This window comes from Pelodiscus sinensis, chromosome 1 (assembly GCF_049634645.1).
Source record: "Pelodiscus sinensis isolate JC-2024 chromosome 1, ASM4963464v1, whole genome shotgun sequence".
Taxonomy (NCBI): domain Eukaryota; kingdom Metazoa; phylum Chordata; order Testudines; family Trionychidae; genus Pelodiscus; species Pelodiscus sinensis.
The window spans coordinates 160,974,343-160,999,637 of NC_134711.1; the positions used below are offsets into that span (position 1 = coordinate 160,974,343).

The window sequence follows — 25,295 nt, forward strand, 5'->3', positions numbered from 1 at the left end:
ATTACTTTTATTCCAAATGCAAAAGCAATCCTCTGCCCTAAATCAAGAATTGCCTTAAGACCACAAGGCCTATCCATATGGGTGAAACAAAAAACAGGACTATGTAGCACTTTAAAGACTAACAAGATGGTTTATTAGGTGATGAGCTTTCGTGGGCCAGACCCACTTCCTCAGATCAAATAGTGGAAGAAAATTGTCACAACCATATATGCCAAAGGATACAATTAAAAAAATGAACACATATGAAAAGAACAAATCAAATTGCAGAACAGAAGCTCATCACCTAATAAACCATCTTGTTAGTCTTTAAAGTGCTACATAGTCCTGTTTTTTGTTTCAGCTACACCAGACTAACACCGCTACATTTCTATCACTATCCATATGGGGTATCTCTTAAATTTTGTAGTAAAAATGTTAGCAATCTTCCAGCAGCTGGCAAAAAAGAAGTCATTCTCAAAGTGATGCTGTTGCTTCTTCCTCTGTGTTGGGCTGACTCGGTTTAAAAGCAGCAAGACCCTTTATGGAGAAGGCTTAACATTGGGGCTTCTTTAAACCTCCAGTAATTTCTGGGGGAAGGTAGCTGACTGGCCTTCCAACTGCAAATTAAATGGTCGGTGTAGACCCGACTGGTGTGCACCGTTTGAAAGACTAAAACGCGTTATTGGTGAGTGTAAGGAGCAGTGCGTATACTACATATTTCAGCATATACAGAGTCTCCAAACTCCCCAAGTTTCCTGACTAAGGAGCCGGCAGGGGCGGGAGAGGAAGCGTCCCATAAAGCCGTGCCCGGGAGGAGGAGGAGAAAGGGGCGGAGCTGTGGCGGCCCCGGGCTGCTGATGGGATGGGGGGAGAGGGCGTGCCCCCGCAGGCAGTCGCAGCTCCGCCTTGAGGGCGGCCGGGAGCCGGGCAGCCGCTCTTGTGCCTCGGAGAAGAGGGGGAACCGGGTCGCTCAGTGGCGCTGCCTGGGCTCTTTCCTTGCGCCGCGTCCCCGCTGCAGTTATGGAGTAGGGACTAGTGAGCGGGCAGCAGCGGCGGTGCGCGGGGGCTGCGCTGCTGGGAGGCGGCGAAGGGTTTCCGTCCTGCCCCGAGCCATCGACGCCGCTTCCCCTTCTCACTCTGCCGGAGATGTCTGGCTGGGGCAGCCGGAGGAGAAGCGGCCCCTCCTGGCACACCAGCTTCTCCAGGTTCTTCACCAAGAGCCCTCCCCGGACCAAGGAGGAGCCGGGGGAAGGGCACGAGGCTCACCCCCAGGAGTCGGCCACGCACAGGTAGGCGCGCAGTAGCGCCAGGGAGTGGGGGGAACTTTCCTGCCTGGCTTTATTGACTGCGTTTTTCGTCTCCTTCCTGATCGGGACTGGAGAAACAAGCTGCAGATCCCCATTCTATCCTACCTTCCGAGCCTCATTGAATTCACTTTCTGTTCTGGCTCTCCCCAGCGCTGCGCACTGTAATGGGAAACAGTTGCCAGCCAAACTCTTGGAACAGGTTGAGAAGTAGAAGTCAGTGGCTACGTGCCAGTCGCCAAGGGCAGCTGGGGAGCGTCCAGATATTACAACACGGCAAAGGAGGGAAGGCTGTTGTTGTTTGTTCCGAGCCGGTTGGAGAAGGGTGTGTGTATTGTGAAGTTTAAGTCCAGCTGGGGTTGAGAGAAAAGTTATGGGGACCCCTCCCTCTTTGATCTTCAACCTTTCAAAGAGCAGGTAATGTCAAGAGTGTCCTTATGAGGCAGGGTTTCAGACTGTGGCAGTTTCACTGAGCAAGGCACTGTGAACTTCGCCTTTCTGAAAGCCTCCATAAAACAGTAGGATGCTTTTAAAAATCACTTTGAAATCAGTATAAGTTGAGTAAATTGCAGTCCACATGAGTAAGGATTGACGACTGTGATTCAGAGAGAACTGAGTGTGGTAGTTTCCATCAGCTTATTGTACTATGTTCTATGGTAATACAACACTTGGACAAATTAGTGCAGGAAGAAACAAAGCCACTTTTAAGTGCCTTACTGGGGAATAAAGCAATGTGGGAGTTGCAAATTCATTCCTTGTCAGACAGAACAGTGTCCTTAAAGTGAAGACCTAAATGTATCTGCCTAGTCAGTCTCAAGTGTTTCTCTCCTCCCAGATTTATTTACAAGAATGAATCGAGGAAGGGAAACACACTTGATGTTCAGGACAACAGTGTGGCTTTTTAAACAAGTGTTGGTTTTAGAAATGTCTTTGGTGAGAACTAGATCTGAGACATTATGCACAATTTTTATCATTTCTGAGATCTGCCTAAGCAGCCAGCTTTCGACTGGGACCAGAACTGCCCTGATGTTCAGGTGGTGGCTGGATCTAGAGTTTTGCTTCTGGCCCTTCCTGTTTCATTATAAATGTTGTATCTGATCAACCTGTTTTTTCCCCTCTTAGTGAAAATAAACTTCATCAGAATTGCTTAAAATTCATGTAAATACTTGGTTTTGGGGTTACTCAGTTAAACCAGACAAATCCTGTTCAAATTTTCTTTATATTGCAAAAATAGAATTGTTTCTGACAATATCTCTGGGTTTTTTTTTATAATTTTTATTCCACACAGTTATAACCTGTTCCTTGAAAACCGAAAGGAATATACAGTATAGGTCTTGAGGGCTTTTTTAAAGTTTTCACAATATAGATTCCTCTTTGTGTTATGAATCAGATGGTACTGCACTACAAATATTGATAGTGTAATCAAATGTTAATATGAAATATGTGACTTACAGTAATCTTAAACACCAAAAGTACAACAGTCCAAATACCAACGTTCAATGGTACAGTTCAGTCAGTTATGGTACATCATAACTAAGTGATCAACTTATAAGTACAGGCAGTCCCCGGGTACGTACAAGATAGGGACTGTAGGTTTGTTCTTAAGTTGAATCTGTATGTAAGTCGGAACTGGCGCCAGCCGTTGCTGAAACTGATCAGTTTCAACCGCGGCTGAATCTGGATGCCAGTTCTGACTTACATACAGATTCAACTTAAGAAACCCAGGGGTCCCCAAGTCAGCTGCTGCTGAAACTGATCAGCGGCTGATTCCAGGAAGCCTGGGGCAGAGCAACTCTGCCTGGGGCTTCCTGTAGTCAGCCGCTGGTTAGTTTCAGCAGCGGCTGACTTGGGGACGCCTGGGGCAGAGCAGCTGGGGTGCTGCTGGGTTGCTCCAGTAGCACGGCTCCTCTGCTCTACTGGAGCAACCCAGCAGCACCCCAGCTGCTTTGCCCCAGGCGTCCTGATTCAGCCGCTGCTGAAACTGACCAGCAGCGGCTGAATCAGGACTCCAGGGGCAGAGCAGCTGGGGTGCTGCTGGGTTGGTCCGGAGCGGCGCTGCGGGACCAACCCGGCAGCCCCCAGCTGCTCTACCCCAGGGGTAGGTAAGAAAAGCCTGGTCTGCTGGGGGGGGGCACTAGCCTGGGCGGCTTTGCTCGGGTGTCCCTGGTCTGCTGGGGGGGTCCAGCAAAGCTTTGCTGGACCCCCCCCAGCAGACCAGGGAGACCGGGAGAAGCTTTTCTCGCCCCGGAGGACACGGGTGGCGAGAAAAGCCCCGTTCGTAAGTGCGGATCCGCCATAAGTCGGATCCGCGTAAGTCGGGGACTGCCTGTACAGGAAAGGCATAGACTAAATGGGGAAAAGTGAGTGATCTGACTTAGGAGAGTGCCTGTCAAACTGAAAAGTAAGATCTACACGATTGTAATTAGACGTATGCTTTTGTATGGCTCAGAATGCAGGATAATAAGGAAGAGACAGGAAGATCGTGAATACCGGGGAAATAATGTTAAGGTGATTGCTTGGAGTTACAAAGATAGGCCATGTTCAGAATGAATGAATTGGGGAAGTGTGAAAGTGGTACTCATTATAGAAAAGCAGGAGGAGTCCAAACTTAGTTGGTTTGGGTAAGTGGAAAACAAGATTCAGAAGAATATATAAATCTCATGGTGTAAGAAGCAGAAAGTAAAAGAATGGTTGGAAGACCCAATAACAGATGGATGGATGTCACAGAAAAGGATTTGAATTGCTTTGGAGTTTTTGAGGAACTACTGGATGAGCCAGCCCTATATAAATGGGACTAAGGCTACTAGAAATAGAAGTATTTACAGTAGTAAGCAGATTGTTAATGTGTTACATTAATTGTAAGGAGAGTTTACTAAATGAAGTAAGCACTGAGACCTCCACTTAGTTTGATTTCTGACTATTGTCTTCCAGAGACTGAAAAAGGAGAAAGCAAAAGTATGTAGTTTTCTTATTGAAAGATGTATAGGCTGTTGTTAAAGCTGACCAGTGTCAAATGTATGTGTGTTTTACATTTGGTGTTTCAGGAATGATATTGGTGTGCATTGATATAGACAGAGAAAATATTGCTCAATCCAATGAACAGGTAGCTATTGACGTGATTTTTTTTTTCCTGTAAAAGTTGTGAATTTTAAAGTTACCTCAGAATTCCTGCTTTTCCAGCTTGCTGGGATTGGGCTAGAGAAGATCTTCTCCAATGAAAAATGCAATCTGCATGACTGTCTTCAGTGGGTTATCTTAAAGTTCCTCTGTATGCACAGTAATTAAAGAGGTTCTTCAGTGTCACTACTAAATATTCAATATTTGATGCGTCACTATATTGAATACTCCAAGTAGGCATGGCCCCACTTGCCTTTCATTAACGTTACATGAGCTTGTAACCCTGGCAAAAATAAATATCAATACTAGACTGAAAAGCATCTTTCTGGCTGCAGGGGAAATGCAGTGTTATCTTCCAGGAGAGATTAATGTAGAGGGAAGAGGAACCAACTTGAAATGTGAAAAAGCAACCAAATGACGTTTAATCAAGCTTCTTTTTGTCATTGCTTTACAACAGTGCTCGCAGCCCCTTAAGAACATGATCCTTCAATGGGGAACAGAAATATCCTAATTTAGATTCTTTCAGGTATATATGCCTGTCATGGTGGGGAGAGCTCAGTTCAATGATTTGGGAGTTAAAAAATGAGCTTTGTAGACTCAATTCAATGATAGACCTCCTCTGACTGCAGGGTTGGAAGTCTGGGAAGTTGGTATTTGAACCATGATTTCAGTTCATGCAATCAAGTGCTTTTTGTCAAGTAGATAGTCAACACTGATATATTTTTGTATAATGATTTTTGGCCTGGGTGTACAGTTCTTTGTGTTGTAACCTGAGGGTCAAGTCTAACTTCTGCTGAAAGTGAAAAGTGTTGGTTAAGTTATGAAGAGTCCCCTTTGGTTTGCTTGATGTTTTTTGTCTTGCTTGATTGCAGAGTATGTGCTTGGAATGCTGAAGTTTTTGTATGTGGCTTCCATTGATGGCTTTCTTAATCAATTAACATGGTGTAAATTTAAAACTCCTGGGGTGGATTGAATGCCACAGGTTTCTCTGCCATTTGTATGCAGTGTTCTTCATAATATACAAGATGTGTAATTGAGTAAAGTATGGAAAAAACTAAGGCTGCTTTAAATGCATGTTTTTAGTACATGGACTACATAAAGTAAATTGCAGAGTGCTTCTTTCATAAAGTATTAGAAAAATCTATAAACCCAAATACCATATAAAGCCAAGTTAATTAATTTTGAATCAAATATCATTTTCAAAATAAACTGGAATCAGATCAAATTTGAAATATGTTGAAAGAAATCTTGAACTTGAGAGTATTTAATTAGTGCTGGATTTAAGAAAGGGGAAGAGGTCCAACTCAGAACAGGAATAAATAAAGCAGCTATAGGGCATGCTAGACCAAATTCATCCCTAGTGTGTTTCTAGTTACTGCTTAATAGGGATGTAAATCCCATTTAATCAGTTAACCAGTTAAATGTTATGGTTAACCAGTTAACTGCTTAAACAAGGGTAAGCAAGGGGGGGCTCTGGCAGCGGGTGGGGAGGGCTGCTGGTTAACAGTAATTGGGAAGTATCACCCAGTAAGGGCGATGTTTCCTGATTAACCATTCACATCCTTACTGCTTATATCCTCTGGAGTTACATTAGAGATTAATCTGGCCAGCTGTAGTACTGAGAGTTTTCCTTAACTTTGAAAGCATACAGAAAACTTGACTGTATCCAAAAATAGAGATCTCATTGTTCCCAAAGCTCATGCAACAACATTTTTGTAGAGTCATTGAGTAAGTTTTGGGGTTACTTTTTCAAAATTGGATGAGTATTTTTACTCGCCGGTGTCCTGTAGGTTTTTCTGCTTAACTCTGGGGCAGCTTTTTCTCTGGGCTTTCTTTTTCTTGCTCCCATGCCCAGCATGACGATGCAAACCATGCTTCTGCTATCTTGAGAGCCTATATTAATTAGCCCAGTAAGTCTATTTTCTTTTTAAATTTTCTGGTCATTTTTTAAATAATCTTAATCAGCACTTTGTCATTTCCTGAGTGCTTCATTTGATTCATATTTTTTGTTCATAATTTATGCAGTAATTTTTAGATGTGACATGGATGAGGCATCCTATGAAAAAAAACGCACGGAGACTAGCAATTTGCCAAAAGTTTTATATGAATGGAAAAAAGTGAAGCCACATCTTTAATGGCACTACTATGCTTGTAAATCCAAATTCTAAGAAATGGGAATTACCTTTCATCTAGTGTGTGCCTGTGTAAGTGTGTTTATAGAAAAATTGCCTTTGGCATGTTGGACTTCTTTGCATAACAGCAATTCATCTTCAACTTCTACTGAACATGGTCATTTATGTTTTGCTAAGCTATTTGCTATTTTCTGAAATTATGTATTCATTGTTACCTTCCTATTTGTTGTCCCAGAGCAATCCAAATCCACAAAGTGGAAAAATCCAATAGAGTTTGCTACATTTCAGCTAGACTCTTCTTTAATTTCCACACATTTTCTAGCCCTTCTGTTTGCAGATACATCTCTGATCATGCAAATCAGTGCACAGCTGATTCAGTAAGAAATACTTGGCTTCTGTAGCACAGAAGTTTGTCCAACTTTGCCTTAAAACCAGTGGTGGGGTGTCTGGCTCCTGGCTTGCCTGGATCCAGCATTGGGGAGTCTGTGAGGGCACTCCAGCCCTCCCATGGAGCTGGAGCACACACAACTTACTAGCCTAGTCTCCCCTCCCCCTCGCCCCATGCTCTGATGTGCAAGGGAAACGCGGGAGGAGTGTCTTTCTCAGTCAGGGGCCATGTCAGTGAGGATAGGTTTTCTTTTTCTGACTTCTGTACATCCCCCGACTGACTTTTTTTTCTGTGGGTCAGAGGCCCCCAACCCTAAAAAGGTTCCCAACTCCTGACTAAAGCCACCCTTTCTACCATACTTGCTTACCAAAATAGGTATAGTATGTCTTTTTGCAACTGGATTTAATTAACTTTCTACCTTTTTTGTTCCTGGTAGTATTATGGTATACCCATTTATCGTTCATTCTGAGCCTATGAATTTCAGGTTATGATTAGGGATGTAAAAGTACTGTAAAAAGTGTAGTCGATTAACTGATAAGCGGCAGCAGCACAGGGCAACAGGCAGCCAGTCCACAAGGGGAGCCTCACAGACCGGCTCCCACCTGGCACCCTGTGCTGCTGTGTCTGATACAGCGGCAGTAGTTCTTGGGAATAAGGCCGGAGCACACTGACTGCCGGCCCTGCCCCGGGGACTATAGAATAGTCGACTGATAAGAATTTATGAGGTTACTCAATTATTCAATTAATCAACATTTAACATCTCTAGTTATGATGCACCCTTACCATTGTTCTGAACATATGCATTCCTGGTACTAAATGGCATGAAAGCACTCCCTAGGTTTGTGAGGGCAACTCTATTACTGTTGCCACGAAGAAACAATCATCTGTCTTCATACTGACAATTTCCTATCTTCTCAAGCCAAGGCTTACTTCAGCAAATTCAAGATGTTATGGGATACTTAGCATAAGTGTATAGGATCAGAGCAAAAGTATAGGCCAATATGGTGTAGAGATGTGAAAATGTAACTGTTTACATGGTTCTTCAGTAAATGTACACAGTTACAGTGGCGGGGGGGGGGGAGGGGGAGATTTCTGTGCATCAGAGGCAGCAGCAAAAGGGAAAGGGGGCAGGCAGGACCTGGTAGGCACAAGCTGGCTCCCCTTGCACACAAGCTCCCAAGGAGCCAGCTGTCCCCTCGCCCTCAGTGTGTAACCGCTGAAATTTTCAGCAGTTACACGTTTACTCAAATAAAATGAGTTGTAACATCCCTAATGTGGGGCTGTGTAACTACTATTAATGCCTACTATAAACTACTATATCTACTATTATTTTGTATACTTACATGCTTAAAATATGTATTGGAGGTGGTAGTACCAACATAACATATATATGTTAGCCAGTGTATATTAGTCAGCAATAATCAGTATTCATAAAGCTTGTTTATTTGAGTAGTTCTTACAACTGCCTATATCTGAACTGCCAGAAATTGGAATGAGGCTTGATAAATTTCATTAGAAATAATTTCCTTTTAAGTTGCTACCTTCTTGTTGGCTTGGACCCATATAGAATTCAGACGTCTTTTAGAGGGTCTTTGAACACATTGACCTCTGCCAGAGAAGTCTTTCTCTCCACTAGTAAAGACACTTCTCTCCACACACCTCTTCTCTCCTCTCTCCCCCACCTCTCGGCAGAGTATGATTTTATAGTTGTATTATTTGTATGCAGTAAAGAATGAGGTGACCATTAAGGATGTTAAAATGCGATTATCTGGCTAATCGTACAGTCAATACAATTGTATTGACTTTACAATTAGTCGGTAAGTGCCTCTGTAGAGCTGCAGCGGAGGTAGCTGCAGGAGCCAACTCCAGCGGGGACTGAGCAGTCTCGGCTTGTGCCGGCTCCAGAGCCACCCATGCTGTGGCTCTGCATTTTAAATATAGTAAGAGACACGGCTTTTACTACTTTTAAAATGCAGAGGTGCAGCAATCAGCATGAGCTGGGACTTCTTGGTCGTGGCTCACACTAAGTCCAGCATCCCTTGTTTGCAGCGGTCAGCCCTGTTCATGGTGGCCAGGGGCTGCTGCCTGAGCTAGGGATGTTAAGGCCTAGTTGACTATCCGATTAGCAAATGCTTATCGGATAGTCAGTCAACTAGTCTCTCTCTTTCCCCCTCCCCCCCACCTCTGAGGCAGCAAAGGAAGGGGAAGAGAGGGTATTTCAAAGGGGCAGTGCTTCACAATTGAGCCCTGGATCAGCTGTGCAGTGCTGCTGTGCATGAGCCCAGGGTCAGCTGGGGACTCCAGATGAGCCCAGGGTCCAGTGTGGCATTTCCGTGGAACCCAGGATCAGCTCGGGAGTCCCCAGCTAACTCAGGCTCCACATGGCATTTCAAATAGGCAGTGCTGGCCCTGAGCTCCATGCTGCGTTGCTGCTTTGAAATGCACCAGAGCCTCTGCTGGGGACTCCTGTACATTTCATATCTGGAACTTCCCCAGCCCAGCAGGGGCTCTTGTACATTTCAGAGGAGAACTGCGCAAGTGCCTATCAACTAGTTGAGTAGTCAATGGGAATTTCACTACTCAACTAATAAAATAACCGATAGTTGACACCCTAGCCTGAGCAGCCCCTGCCAGTAGCCAGCTCTGGCCACTGCAAACGGGTTGCTTGGTGGCAACAGCCCCAGTCCATGGGGTGATGGGGGGGTGGGGGGAGCCAGCTCCTCACTGGGCTCCCTGTGGACAGGGGCTGCTTCACATCCTCTATCCCCCTCCCCCTTTTAAGCCAGCTCTCCCCTGCACCAGCTCCTGTCCCCTCCCCTTTGCTGCCTCTTGAGCAGCAAGGGACTGCTTGAGTCCCTACTTGTTCCCTGCAGAACTTCTGTTTTAGAAATGTACGAAAGTCCCATAGGGCTCTTATATATTTCAAAAGCAGAAGCACTTGCAGTGGGAACCGGCTTGAGCAGGGACTGAAGCAGTCCCCACTCAGGCCATTTCCTGCTGTGCCTCTGCCTCCCCTTCCTCCTGCAGAGACTGTGCTAAGGGGAACTGGCTCCTGCTTCCTCCATCCCCTTGTTGCCTCTCTCTGACAGAGGCAGCAAGTGGGAAGGGAAGCGATTAGTTGGGTCAACTATCCGATAAGCATTTGCATTTGCTTATCGGATAGTCGACTATTCGCTTACATCCCTAGTGACCATGTGAAACCAGCAATGGGGACGCTCCATCAGTTTAGAATGCTTAAAATTAGACTTAACCAAACAATGTGTTGAGGGAACTTCTTTTAGCGGGCAAAAAACCCTAAATTTATTCCAGGTGGAATTCTGCACCACTGTGTAATGAAGAATTTGCCCAGAGTTAATGTTTTGCATTGAATTTCATTTTTTACTGCAGAATTGGTGCTGCAGATCTGTTGGCTGCCTTTAGCAGCTGCCAGACCTGCCAGGGATCGACTGCCCACTGTGTGATGTGGGAGGTATTGGCTGCAGTTTGTAAGATAGGAAGCCCAACTTGGTCAGATGGATGGGCCCTCTTCCTGTGTGGCAACTGCTAGAGCCAGTGAGCTGAGATCCATGGGGGAGAGGAGCAACATCTGGGAACTGCAGGGAGGGGCCTCTTTTTTTCTGGGAGGAGAGACTGAGGAATGGCATGCTGGGAGGGTGTGAATGGAGCTGTTCCAAGGATGGCTTAAACTTTCAGCAGGTGTGGGTCATCCCCACCTAGCAGACTAGTGAAGAAGCTGCATTGAGCGAAGTCTGTGGCTGTGCTCTGGGGGGGGAAAGGGAAGGGTAGGTGTCTGGCCCTGTGACTGCTCTTTGGGGAGGGGAAAGGATGCAGGTGATTTGGCTGGGGAGGCCTAGGAAGCCTCCTCCAAAACCCCCACATAACTCTCTCAGCACACACTCGCCGGTGTCACCCCCAAATACCTTCTCCCAGTACACACAGACCCCTCCAATTCTAGCTCCTCCTCCACTTCTCCCCATCAGTGTCTTCTATATGGGAATTTGAAATATGTTAACCCTAAGAGGATGGTGTGAAAAAGTCTTTTAGTCAATTCTTACTAGAGGGGAAGAGGTTTTTTTCCCCAAGATATGCCCAGCTGGCATGCGTGACACACCCAAAATGAGGCTCTGGCCAAAGCGTAATAGAGAAAAAGAAGCTGAGTGATTGTAGAAGTTTCTCTAACTCTGGGGGAAATTGTTTTGTTTATTGATACAGACATAGCTGCTGACAAGTATTTTGAAATCTATTACCAAAATAATTGTAATGGAAGTGATTATATTGTGGTGTTTTGACAAATAAAATATGCAGAATTTTAAAATATGATGCACAGAATTCACCAGGATTACAAATTAGTTCATAAATTCTCCATCACATGACACTGTCTGGATTATGCAGAGGAGAAAAATAGTTTATATCTGTCATTAGTAACAGAGGTCCTGATTAAGGATGTTAAATTGCATTTAATCGACTAGTCAATGGAATTTGCATCAGTTAGTCGATAAGCGGGGGAGGAGGAGAGGAAACTGCAGAGCTGCAACAGGCTTAGCTCACAGCCCTGGCCTGGCTTATTATCAGCTGATTCCTGGCTCACGCCCAGTCCCAGGCACTGCACCTCCTGATTTTTTTAAATGTTTTAAGAGCCATCTGGCTCTTAATACATTTAAGAAGCAGAAGTGCAATGGGGAGGACCAGGTGCGAGCCGAGACAGCTGATTCCTGGCTCATGCCTGGTTCACCCTTGCTGCACTTCAGCCTTTTAAATATATTAACAGCTGGCTGGCTCTTAATACATTTAAAAAACAGATCTGTGGCGCCCGGGACTGGGCACCAACCAGGAATCAGCTTTTAAGTTGGCTACCCCAGCTTCTGCTCTCCTCCCCCCCCCCCCCACTTGCAAGGTGGGGAAGCGACTAGTTGAGTCGCTACTCAACTATCCGATGAACTTATGCTTATCAGATAGTCAACTAGTCACTTACATCCCTAGTCCTGATTCAACAAGGTGCTAGAAAGGGCATCAAGCAAGTAGTCATTGATTCGGTGCTTCCAACCTTTAACAGCCAGTAGCATAATGTAAGCTGTTTCTTAGGGAAAATGTTATTTGTACACTGTTCACAATGGTGCTATTTTTCGATGAAAAAAAGTACTCTTTGTTGTCAGTTAGAATAATAGATTTGTTTCTCAATGACCAAATTCATTACTAGAATCAGTATAAAATAGCTTCCAAAATACGCATGCAATCAAGACTTCCAGGTTTTAAGTAACAGTCTTACCATGATAAATATTCATCAAAGTCATCTTAGCAATGGAAGAAAAACAGCCGTTTTAAAAAATTAGATTTTTTTTGAAGTCCTGACCAATGTTTCTAATAATATTTAAGATTATTAAAGCAGAAAGAAGGCTGAAAATCTGTTTCTTTCTCCTTTATACTTTATATACTTTTTATACTACATATACCTTGGACATTAAGATTAGTGTACACTATTGTACTTTCCATTTTTCATACAATAGCAATAAGCTGCAGTATTTATAATACAAACACTGAAGAGAAATATTTAAACTCAAACTTTTAGGTTTTGGAAAATTGTTTTTATAGACTTGAACTTGTCGACCTAACTTCTTGTGTTTTTGAAAACTTTTAAATTTAGAATCAGTCAGGAACAAAGGCATTTGGGTTCCTGTTAAGCACTTGCTCTGGTGCGTGTGTCTGTGTGCAACAAGGCATGTGTGAATGTGCACCACCAATAGATACAAAAAACCTAGCTGTGGGCACTCTGCTTATCAGCTGGGTGACATCTGAATTTTTCCTGAGCAGCCACACAAGCGTGCATACAGGGAATACTGCTGGCTAGTGAATTGTACTGCTAAAAGAGCTCAGACTAGTAATTTTTCTTCTATTCCATTTTTCAAAAGGCAAATTCTAGCATATTGCTTAAGTATTTTACTTTTCTATAATAATTTGATTGTCATTTCATATTGTTAAAAAAAATCTCTTGCCAGGTTCCCTGTATACTGTGTTTTTTGGTGGATATTTCCAAATACCACTATTGGGCCATAATCTTATAAACTGTATGTAGTCCTATCAAAGTCAGTACAGTTTCATATGTGCATAAAAGTGAAGCATGCATGTAAATGTTTTCAGAATTGAGGCCTTAGTTTTCTCATTTTTAAAATACAGGTTGGAACCTCTCTAATCCAGCACCCTCTGGACCTGAATGATGCTGAACCAGAGAATTTGCTGACCCACGGGAGGTCAATATTATCTAGCAGCATTACCGACACTTCCACTGCTTACTGGGCTCTTAGAAGACCATTTAGGGGTAAATTAGAGCTAAATAACAGCACAGAATATTGAGAGCCAGGGCTGGTGGCTGTAAACGAATTTTATGGAACCGAAGGAAACTTGGCCACACCGATAAGTGGACATCTGGCTAACTAAAATCGTGCCAGATTATGGATGTTGCTGGACTAGAGCGTGCTGGACTAGAAAAGTTCAACCTGTACTTGTATAATGGGTTCTGACTTCCTGTTTCATTCTGCTGTTGCAGTTATTTTAAAAAAATTACCTAATTTATATTATCCAAACTCTGTTACTGATAATGCATCAGAAGATAATAGCATTCTCATTTGAGTAGCTCGTGTCAAACTTCATGTAACCTATTAAAGGAGAATGAATGGAGAGAATTCTATATTTAATGTTGGTTGCCATGCTTAACAGATGCCAGAAGAAAAACCTTGATGTAATCTGCTATAATCCCAGTGCACAATATTGAACTGGCCTGCACCAAAATGAAAAATGTCTTTGTTTCCCAGCCTTTGTACTGCTGTTCATTTCTCTTCCATGTAATGCAGATTAAGCTATTCACTTAGGCTGTGTCCAGACTCAGGGTTTTTTTCGGGAAAAGTAGCCTTTTTCCGAAAAAACTTCACCTGCGTCTAGACTGCAGCCGCGTTCTTTCGAAATTAAATTGAAAGAACGTGGCTTTTCTTTCGACGGCGGTAAACCTCATTTCACGAGGAAGAACGCCTTCTTTCGAAAGTGCTTCTTTCAAAAGAAGGCGTTCTTGAATGTAAATAGGGCTTCTTCGAAAGAGAGCATCCAGACTCACTGGGTGCTTTCTTTCGAAAAAGCGGCTTGCTCTTTCGAAAGTTCCACGTGCAGTCTAGACGCTCTCTTTCGAAAGAGGCTCTTTCGAAAGAGGCTTGCAGTCTAGACACAGCCCAAGTGCTAGCATTAAAATTTAAGGGAAACACTTATTCCAGTTCTGAGGTTTTTTCCATAAAATTTGATATAGCAATGATTTTCTTGTATGTTTAACTACTGTGAAAGTATGGTTTGCTGTCTCTGTGAATTTAATACCTTTACCTCTCACGCATTTTGTAGATGGCATAGTGTGTGAAAAACAGCCCTGCATATACGAAGTGAAAATGCCCTGATTGATTTCCTTATCCTGAAGGAATGAAAAGCAAAATGGAAACCATCAATATCAAGTGTTCAAGAAGAAATTAAACTGTTAAAACTGAAAGAATTTGAAATAAAAAAAATCACTTAACATAGTCTGATAAAGAAATCAAGTTCTAAATGAAATTGTTAATTTTGAGTGCATCTAAGGTATACAAGATGCTAACTCCCTTTCTCACCCTTCCTCCCTAAAGACTCAGAAGGAGGACTTAGAAATTGACATTGGTCCCCCACTCTTCTTATCTTAATTATTTTCTCCCTGAAAGCTCATAGCTACTTATTTCTTTGAATTTATTTTCTCCTTATGTCTTTCTCTGCATTCTTTCTTTCTGTCTGTCTGTCTGTTTTCCTTCCTTCCTTCCCATTCACTTCAAGTATCATAGCTATATCTGGTTTCCTTTGATTCTGTAAATGCAAACTCACTTTGTTTATATTCGCCACGTATCTTCTTGATGTTCTTCTGGAGAGGTTCTTCAGAGATAATGTCCTCATTACATGATTGGAAGCCAGGATCTTCCATCTTCAGATCCCAGTATGGAAGCTCTCTTTCCCAAGAGCAAGGCATTTTGGCCTCACCTGTAGTATAGAAATGTGAGGGGAAATTTGCCACTATTGTTAGCTTTGTTTCCCCTTCTAATATTGTTAGTAACATTTAACTTGATGGCATTTCTCTACCTGTATTTAACCTGATAACTTTTTAACCCTGTATCTGATCCAACTCCAAAATTCAGGGTATCAGTGGACAGAACCCTATTGATTTTGAGGTAAAATCAGAAAACTAGGGTAAAATACAGGGCATGTTGAATCCTTTCCTCTGTTTAGCAGAGCCACAGCTTCAAGCGCCTCTAATTGACCACTGATCAAAGAACCAATTGATTGTATCCAATAATACTTTCCAGCATAACCATACCCTCCCCATTCCCCCGTCTCATTTCTACGTATTCTCACAATAGTTTAGTGTGAACATTGTGACTTTATTATTGCCTTCTTTCAGTCTGAGAAATAAATTATGGTGGGAGAAAACTGGGTGAACCTGGGGGTGGGGGAAGAAATCGGGGACACATGCAGAGCATGCTGAATTCTGGCATGGGGTGAGAATGGTGAATTCTGGCATGGGGAAGAATGAGAAAGCAAGGACTGTGTGTGCAATGAGGAAATGGGGGTCCTAGGAATAAGGGAAGTATGAAATAGGAGCATACAGTGGGTGGAAAGACTGGGGAAACCTGGACGAGTGGGGAATGGGGACACAGAACCCCGGGAAGGATGGATAGGAGGGTTTTGATGGGGTGACAGGAAGAGCCCGTGGCTTAATAGGAAAGAATAAAGTCCTGTGACATAGGAGGTGGGAATCATGGGGGCACAGACACAAGGCCCTGTCATCTAGTGGGGGGAAGAATGGGGGCGCACAGAGCTCCAGCCATGAGAAGAGGCAGTGGAGGTGATTTGCAGAGAGCCCCTCTAATAAAGGAGGCTGACAGAGGGAGCTTGTGAAGGGAGGGGGAAACAAAGTGTTGCTGGTATGCAGTGAACTTGGCCTCCACTAGCTACATATTGTGCAAAAATGGCCTTTTTTCAAAACCAACAATGGTCACAAATTTTTGCTTTATTTTTTGAGATTTTCCTGTATCGATAAGGGGTTTTTTGGTTTTTTTTTGTGTGTGGCTTTTTAAATCAAATTTCAAATATTCAATATTTTAACATTCTGGCCTTGTTGTCTTTTGTCCCCCTTCTTTCTTTCTTCTGCTATTTGAGTGACATGGAGTTGTAACAGGGGCTTTCCTGTGGGATGGTAAGAAGAGCCTCACTTAAGGGGAATCAAGGTATTCAGACACACAGGGCAGCAGGAGACTTCAGTGGGGACACAGAGGAAGGCAGTCTGAGCCAGGAAGGCAGGCTTCCACTGAGCTGAAAAGAGCTCTGTGGATGAGAACTGTGGTCCTATTATGATAGGCCTTCGTTTGGAATAGGGATTTGACCAGTTAACCGGTAATCCTCATCCTTAAAGGGTGAGGCTTACCTGTTGAGGTTAACCAGTGGGGCTGGAGCAGCTCTCTTCTGCCATGGGCCAGAGGCTGCTCCAGCCTCATGGGGAGCCTGCTGCAGGTCCAGATACCTTTCAGGCAGGGACTACTCTGTCTGTGGCAAGCGAGGGTGCCCTGCAGGCGCGTCCCAGCTGGTTCAGCCCCTGTCTGCAGCTGGGGAAGGGGGGTGGGTGACGCAGGCAGGGGCTGCTCTGGTTGAGTTGGAGCAGCCCCTGCCTATGACAGGAGAGCAGAGGACATTTCAGCTCAGTTACAGGCAGGGGCCTGCTCTAGCTAGACTGGAGATGATCCTCCCCCTTCCCCCACTCACCCCTTTAACCAGTTAAACAATATGTTAACCTGTTAGCCAATTAAACCGGATTTTATATCCCTAGTTCAGAACACTGAGGATTGTTTTGAATTACTTTGGGATACTGACCCCATTTCAGAGGGGGACTGGTGACAGCCCTGAAAGAGACTAAATGCTACTCCTAAAGCCCCTGTGGAAACCTTTCTGGTGAATGACAACTCCACCATGCATGATATATCATGTCCAGGTTGTGTTTGGTTTTTTGTTTTTTTTCTTTTGTCATCTTTTTTTTTTTCTTTCCAAGTTTGGAAAAATTACAGAATGGCAAAAGGGAAATTGAAATTCTAACTTTTCATAAGTTGAGGTAGCGACAGTTAATTTTTGCTTTCCTTTTTCTACTCTAACATTTTGAAAAGTTAAAAGGTGTCTGTAGTTTGTCTGAGAGAGAAACCCTTTTATTATACCCATTTTATTGTACTTATTGGCGGGAGGGGATTTTTTTAAAATTCATTTTTTGGGAGAAATATTTAATTCAGTTTTGAATCATGCCCAATGCAAACAGCTTGGGATTTTCATTATATTTCATTGTTCTTCCCCCCCTTCCCCTTTTTTGATCAGCTACAGCCATTGGCTTCTGACACATTTCACAGTACTGTACAATCTAATGCCCTGATCTTTCAAGCAACTCAGTAACATAGTTATACCAAAGTAATTAGACGTAACCTGTGTGGTTGAAAGAGTTAGACAGCTCACCAATGAGAAGGTCTCAAGTCCTGCAGTCGCTCAAAACCTTTGCCCATGGCTGCAATAGTAGTAGTTGCTGCCTTGGATGCAGCCTTATACCTGCCTTGCCTCACTCCAGGAAACCTATTTCTGACTCTTGACCCCAATTCCTGACTTCTTACTCCAGCATCCTTAATTTTGGCCTCTGACTCAGGTTTTGGCCCACCACTGTTGTTCTAACCACTAGGCATGACTGCCTGTATCCTGGTCCCTGACAAGAAGGGATGGTAACACACATCCTTAATTTAATAGCAGCTCTCTATACCATCAGCGGAGCTAAAAGTAGAATCTGTGGGTTACAGGCAGCTAGTGAGATTAGCCAGGTCACGCAATACTGAAATCCTCATCCTTATAGTCATAGTCCAGAATTTCAGGGAAGACCAGTGAGTGCACTATCAAAATATCCTACTCTGGTTTGAAGGGTTTGGTTCACTATGGAAGACTTCCTCAAAAAGCAGGGTGTGCAAATCTCTGAAATAGTAACAGCCATCCTGGTAACATGGCAATCTGAGGTCTTATAGTGTGAGAGCAACCCATAGGCAAGTTCAGAACATCTTAATAGTTGGTCAGAGCTGGAATAGAATCCACAACTGACTGATCATATAGGATGCACAGAGTTAAGTATCTTGTTGGTCAGTTTTGGATTTGATAGGCATAACAAATCTTTCCTTTTTTTCTTCTATCTCTTGGCAAAATCTTCATGTTTCCATTCTTGCTTTATTGCTTATATTGTTATATAAAAATCAATATGTTCCAAGAACCACAAGGAGCAACACATTAACCAGGATGTGTGTACATAATATGGGTGGGGAGGATTAATACGGGAAGAAAGGGGATGGGTTTTAACTTTAAAGTGCCAAGATATTGTTATAAAGAACAAAGATGGGAAAAAACAGATATGTAACACTATACAAAAATGCTTTGAGTGACCTTTGAAGACTTAATTGTTTATAATTGGCTTTGTTCTGGGGGGTTTTAATAGAAGAAGTTGGAAAATGCCTCTCAAATTATGCACCCAATATGCTCATTTATGTGGGATAATGACTGAGGAAGAACCTATGTGTGTTTACTCAAATCCCAGATAAAATGCATGTATTTAATCTGATAGTAATTTGTTCAGTGTTTTTATCTCTATACAAATAACACTCTCTAGGATAAATATTCCTCTTTCCAGCAGTAATATTCTCAATCCTCCTTTGTATAAGTACATTGATTAAAAAATGCTGCAGCTGATTCAAACACCACCTGTCCCAGTATTCCAGATAGGTCAAAGCTGATCTTTCAAAAACAGAGGAATGGAAGGCATGAGAATTATATAAGAAAGGACTCTCAGCAGAAGATACACAGTGGAGTTTACTGTTGATTATTTAAATAGCTGGGTCGTGGAACTCAGAATACATATACTGGCAAAACAGTAGAAAAGAACAGCAGAGTAAAATGTAGAAAACGCAAAGTCTTTGCCTAGTTTTAGCTGATGTTTAGTTCCTCGATTTTGGGAGCACCATATATACTAAAACGTTAAATCTGTGAAAGAAAAAAAGTGAAAATAACAATAGACAGTGGTGTCATTGTTTATGTACGTGACTCATAAACCTTGGTTCTGGTTGAGGAGCCTTGGACATTGTGGCAATATGAAGGTGGCTCCTTCAGTCTTAAAACTTCACTCTTCCAGGACATTCCCTAATTGCTAGTCGGAGTAGACTCAGAGCTGTTCTAATTCGCTCTGGTTGCATGTGACCGTAGGGCTATATGGCAGCTGGATGTCACCTAGCTATAGTGATGCCTCAGACATGTCATCCCCACTGTGACCAAGTGGGAAATTTGTGTAAATCATAAGTGTGCCTCAGTTTCCCTCAGAATGTTCCATTGCTAACCAGTGGGTACACAAGGGTTAACACTGCTCCTGGAACAGTGCAGGGTTTAGAAGGAGCGGGGCGGGTGTGTGTGTGTGTGTGTGTGTGTGTGTGTGTGTGTGTGTGTGATGCTGTCTGGTGCGGAGAGGAGGGGATGGATAGGGTCATTTGAAAAACTGACTGAAAGAAGCCTCAAATATATAGAGGGTCCAGCAAAACAAAGAAATGCTCCAGTCACTGAACAGAAAACACATACCAGTAGAAAATCCCAACAGGTGGGAATTGGGATCTTAGCTGGAGAAAACATGTCATGTGACTGGCAGGAGGTTTTTTTGGGTGGGTGTGGGACACGGAGGGGCAGAGGAGGAACTCCGGAACCTGGCTCAGATTGATGGGGGAAGAAAAAAGCTAGCTAACACTGCTTAGCTGGCCCATCAGGGTACTGGTTTGACTCAGGTGGACTCTGGTTTAATTTCAGCCTTTCTGTGTTGCCTGAAGACTGTAAGATTCTGTATGCCAGATGACTAATGAATTGTTACTTTTTGACACGGCTGTCTATTCTTGCCTGTGAATATAGAGTAGAAGTCTCTCTCTGAGGTGCTGGGTTTGTTGCAAGGAGCCACGGAGACAAACAGGGAACTCTGGGGTTACCAACTTTTCTAATTGCACAAAACAGATCACCCTTGCCCCGAGGCCCTGTGCTCTGCTTGCTCCATTCCCCCACCCACATCCCATTGCTCTCTGTCTCCCATCCTTACTCATTTTTAGTAGGGTGATGCCAGGGGATTGATACAAGGATGAGGGCTCTGGCTGGCGATGCAAGCTCTGGGGTAGGGCCAGAAATGGGGGTGGGCTGAGGGTTGCTGTGTGGGCTCAGTAGTGGGTTTTGGGGTACAGGAAGGGGCTCCAGGCTAAGGTAGGTGGGAAGGGTATGAGAAGAGATATGGGCTCTGGCTGAGAGTACAGGTCCCTGGTAGGGTTGCCTGGAGATCTTAATAGATTGTTTTAAGAAAATGGCATTATGTACAGTTGGGGACGAGGGGAAAACATCTCCCAGAATAGTTTGTCAGAGTTCACAGCCTTCGTTCCAGGGTGGGGCCAGAAATAAGGGGCTTAAGGTGCACGGGAAGAAGCCTCAGTCTGGGGCAGGAGTGTTGGAGGGGGTGCAGAGTGCAGGCTCCAGGAAGGAGTTGGGGTGGGGGGCAGCAGTTGGAATCTTCGCAGGGGTTTGGACTCTGAGCTGGGCTTACCTCGAGGAGCTCCCTGGAAGCAATTGTAAGTGGAGGCAGCACACAGTGCTGAGGGATGTGTAGGAGCCATCCTTCAAGCTCCCACTGGGAGTTTCCAGCCAATGGAAGCTGTGGAAGTGGTGCTCAGGTAGAGGTAGCATGTGGAGTCTCCAGGCTGTCCCTTTGCTTAGGAGCCAGAGGGAGCCGTGTGGAGCCAGGTAGGGAAACTGCTAGTCCTGCCAACCATATTTTCAGTGGCCATGTCAGCAGTGCTGACTGGAGCCTCCCGGGTCCCTTTTTGGCCAGGCTGAGGCGTTCCATTCAAACACTAGGCACCTGACAGCCCCGTCTTGTAGGCTACGTGCCTGCCTCTGTGGAACTTAATGAGTCCTTGGGGCCTAGCACACTAAAAGGGTCACTCTCAGGTGACTTATAGGTTGGGGCCTGGACTCCATGACATCCTCTATGCTAGTCATAGGCATAAGTGGTGACTTAGTAACTGTAATGATGATCCTGTGTGCCTGATGATCTCTCTCCATTGGAATGATCCTTCTCTGGCCAGTCAAACCAACTTTCGGGCAAGTTTGCACCTGTGGGATGGTGCAAAGCTAATTTTAATACACTAGATTAGATCTGCTAATAGCTACTTTGTATAAGGTGCTCCACTCTGTACCATTTACATTTTGCTGATATTTTTTAGATATCGTGAGTCATGGTACTTGTAGCCATGAGTTTTTCGAACTGTGTTTTGGCAAACTTGTCGGTTTACTCAAGGCAGATTGTTCAAATCTAATAGATTGTCTTGTCAGTTGATTCTCCACAAACAACAAAGTAGTCTGTGAACCAGGCCTGATTAAAAGACTTTGTTCCATAGAATCAGTGGTTCTTGTCTATTTAGTGGAAGTGTTCAAACCAATCTGAGTGTTCACTGTGACCTGATGTAGCAAGGACTTTAAATGTGTTTGTAGTCCTACTTGACTTTAATGGGACATCCTGTGCTTAAAGATACTCATGTTTAAAGTTTGGATGGAGTATAGCCAGAGGGCTCGGAGCCTGGCAGGGTCAATCTTTATATGAACAAAATATCTTAAAAACAAAACAAAACAAAAAAAAACCCAACAACACTCTAGGTATGGTTGAGTGCAACAACAACTTGGAGAGAAACTTTCAGTGACGTGGTCAGACTGTGAAAGAAAGACCAGAAGAGCTCTGTCAGCTCAAAAGCTTGTTTCTGTTACCAACAGAAGTTGTTGCAATAAAAGATATGACCCCACCCACTTTGTCTTTCTAATATCCTGGGACCCACATGGCTACAACAGTATATGTGAAGAAAAATGTGGAATGTGAATGTACACTTCCCTAATGGCCATGGTGAACACCTCCCCCCCACCTATCCATCATCTGTTCTCATTTTGTGGCTAGGATAGTTGTGTGTATTCCATCACATTACTTACAGTTCATTACTTTTACAAAATATATTATAGAATATTCACTGCTATTAAGTATTCTAAACAACGAAACTCGGATTATATTGTGTCAGGATTGCATTTGTACATTCTATCAGTGGAAAGCAATTAGGTTGCTTGAAAAACTGATCTTTCTGAGGCTTGACTGATAGAATTAAAATAAATTCATGTAATTTTGGGGCATCTTCATTTAAATCATACATATATAAAAATTGCCTGGGAATATATAATTATAAACATCATTTTACTTATTCATATATTTTGTATGTAAACATGTAGTATGTTTTATCAGCTGTGTGGAGAGTTGTTCTGTTGCAACAGGAGGATGGGAGTGGAATAGTTATATTGGTTCATCTGTTTTGAACACAGTAGTGAAGGACTTTGTGTAGTTTTGCTGTAAAAGTACAATTAATGCTTACTACCTATTTTTGTGCTTGGAAAATAGGGTCAAATGTTTCCGTATTTGCAGATGTTTCTGTTGCATAACACTGAATGATGATAAAAACACTGAATTCAAATTCTCTTTTTTTGGTAAAATAAAATTGCTAATTAGGTCATTGAGAATCTGCTTAGCAGTAACCGGACTGTTCACTACTCCTAACTATAATATTTAGCACCAGCAGATGCACACTTATTGTTCTCTGCCCTGGAATGTAGTCTCAACTTTTAGGGGCAAACAAAAAATGTAGTTTTATTCTAAACAATCCAAGAGCCGTATTTTCTGAGCCATATTTTGTGTTTTTAAGTTTTTTATTTATTTACAATGTGACTCATGTAGTACATAACCGAGGGTTTTGTAAAAACAATGTTTACTGACTAAAGCAGAAGGTTTAGAATGTTGAAACACATGGACGATTTAAAAAAACTAATAAGGTAACTTCCAGATAAAAACATGCCCTCAAAAACTGTTTTGTTTTTAATGTGATTAGATAAACAAAAGAGAAACTTTACTATTTTAAGACATTTGCCTCAAAACTAAATACAATTTTAAAACTATCTGTTCACTACATATAGTACAGGATTTTACAGTAACCTGTTTGAACAAGGCTGATGCTAGAACAAAATAAATCTGTGTCAGTATTGCACTTTAAATGTTGTCTTTTTGTTTAAAAAAAATAAAAATAAAAACAGCCAAAAATGCTTTCGTTACTCTCTTCTTTATAAACATGGTTTATAAATTAAAGTAATGGGTAGAGGAAGAAATGATGATGGGTTAGCATTTTAATGGGTTATAAGTACATGCCATTAGAAAAAAGACAGGATGAGTTTCATTAATAGTCCAGGCTGGTCCTATAAGAAGCAGTGTTCTAAATGCTAAGGGGAAAAGCATCCTTTTATAGTGGATATCAGACCCATTATTCAGCTTTTGCTATATGCTCCTGTTGTCATCAAATAGATCGGCATCAGGATAAGCCATGCAGATCTCAGAGTAGGATTTTGTAGGATCCTAAGAGTAGAAAAGCTAGGTTAAATACAACAGAGTACTTTTATTATATAGCAGTGACCTGCCTGAAGGAGGTTGTGAGATCTTCACTGAACACCTGTAGGACGAGACGAAAAAATAATAGGGATAGTTAGGGATGTTAAATCCCATTTACATTTTTAACCAGTTAACCACTTAAAATATGGTTAACTGATTAAAGCAGACCTGTACGCAGGGGTGTGTACAAAGAGTGCGACTGTACTGCCCCTCTCCCCCCATGGATTCCCAAGTCAGCGGGGGGGTGCAGGTGGTCCATGGCTGGAGCTCAGCTTCTCCCCCCTCTTTCTCCCACGCTGGTGCTGCAGCCTCGCCCTCCTTCATTAGGTTGGCGCACCAGCCCCAGCTTCCCGCTGGGTTGGGGGGGAAGAGAAAGGCAGAAGCCTCACTGCATGATTGGGCTCACAGGGAAGAAGAGCTCCCCCTTGTCCCTCCTCGTGGGTAGCTGTTGCTGCTGCTGCTGCTCTTGGCACCAGAGCTGGCCTGTGGATCTCAAATGGCGGCCGGCACGCTGCATTCTGCAGGAACATCTTTTTTTTTTACTTTTTTTTTTTTTCAATTTGGAAATAAAGCAGTGATGGGGAACATTTTTTGGTCCAGGAGCTGCTGATCCACAGAAAAATCAGTTGGGGGGGGGCGCACACAAGTGAGAAGCAAAACAAAAAAACCCTTCACTGACGTGGCTCCTGAAAAGAAGAAAGAGACTGCCCTCGCACACCAGAGCCCTGGATCCTAGGCTAGTAGATTTTGTGTGCTCCAGCCCTGTGATGGGCTGGAGCACCAGCATGGGCTTCCCAGTGCTGGGAGGGCAGAGGGGAGTCCTGAGCCTCAGGGACCTGATCCGGGCAAGTCGGGGGCCGCATCTGGCCTCTAGGCCTGAGGATCCCAATCTTAGTTAGAGGTTTGTAAATTTGGCATTTGAAGATTCTATTTCCTCATGGCATCAGTGTGCCAGCCATACTGTGCATGCACCATCCCCATAAAGCTGATCATGCTCTATCTTAGCACTGTACACAGGTTGGTTTTTTTAAGGGTAAATGTGTGCAACGTGCTCTTTTTTAAAAAAACACACAAAAATAATAGTTTTTAGCTTTGCTTTTAAATTGTCATGTTGTGCCTCTTCTGTTAAGTTGCTTTACTTAATGCTGAGCTTTAAAATAGTTTTTGTATTTTTGTTTTTTTCAGCTTTTCAAATAAGGAAAATGAACCCATCAATGTGAAAAATGATAATAAGGAAAGAACACATTTCCCTGAGGTGTTAAAGGTATGATTGCTTTTATTAATTTTCACTGAGCCAATGTTTACTACTTGCTTTCCTCCTAGCCTTTTTTAAAGTAGTATTAGTACCATTGCTATTTAGTGTTTTTACTTTGTAGTGCCTAGAGGATATAATCAGGGATTGAGCCTCCATTGTGTGAGACACTGATATACCCAGGAAAAAAGACAGTGTAATCTTCAAGCCCCAGAAAGTTTACTTGGTCATGCCTCAGTGCAAGGGACTGGACTTGATGACCTCTTAAGGTCCCTTACATCCTAATAGTTCAGTGATTCTAAAGTCCCTAGCCTTGCTTACTATCTTAATAAATGCAAATGTAGTGCTAATGAAACATGCAGAATTCACAGACCAGAAGAAGTCATAATTTTGTCCAAGGAACAGGAGTTTTGCCAACTGCCTCCCTGTTGCTTCTTCCATGTGAACTGTAAGTCCCTGTCTTCCGTGTGCAGCGATGAGATCATTGTAAAACAAACCACCTTGAAGGATCTCAAATAACTCAAGT

General features: G+C 43.1%; 1 protein-coding gene across 1 annotated transcript in view; it reads left to right on the forward strand.

Moving 5' to 3' along the window:
• Nucleotides 1-834: 834 nt before the first annotated feature.
• CRYBG3 (crystallin beta-gamma domain containing 3) overlaps nucleotides 835-25,295 on the forward strand; it is a 121,023-nt gene continuing 96,562 nt past the window's right edge. Inside the window, exons 1-2 of the mRNA XM_075908983.1 lie at nucleotides 835-1,268; nucleotides 24,703-24,781. Of these exons, the coding sequence (XP_075765098.1) occupies nucleotides 1,126-1,268; nucleotides 24,703-24,781 (222 nt within the window). The 5' untranslated portion in view covers nucleotides 835-1,125. The remainder of the gene's footprint in view (nucleotides 1,269-24,702; nucleotides 24,782-25,295) is intronic.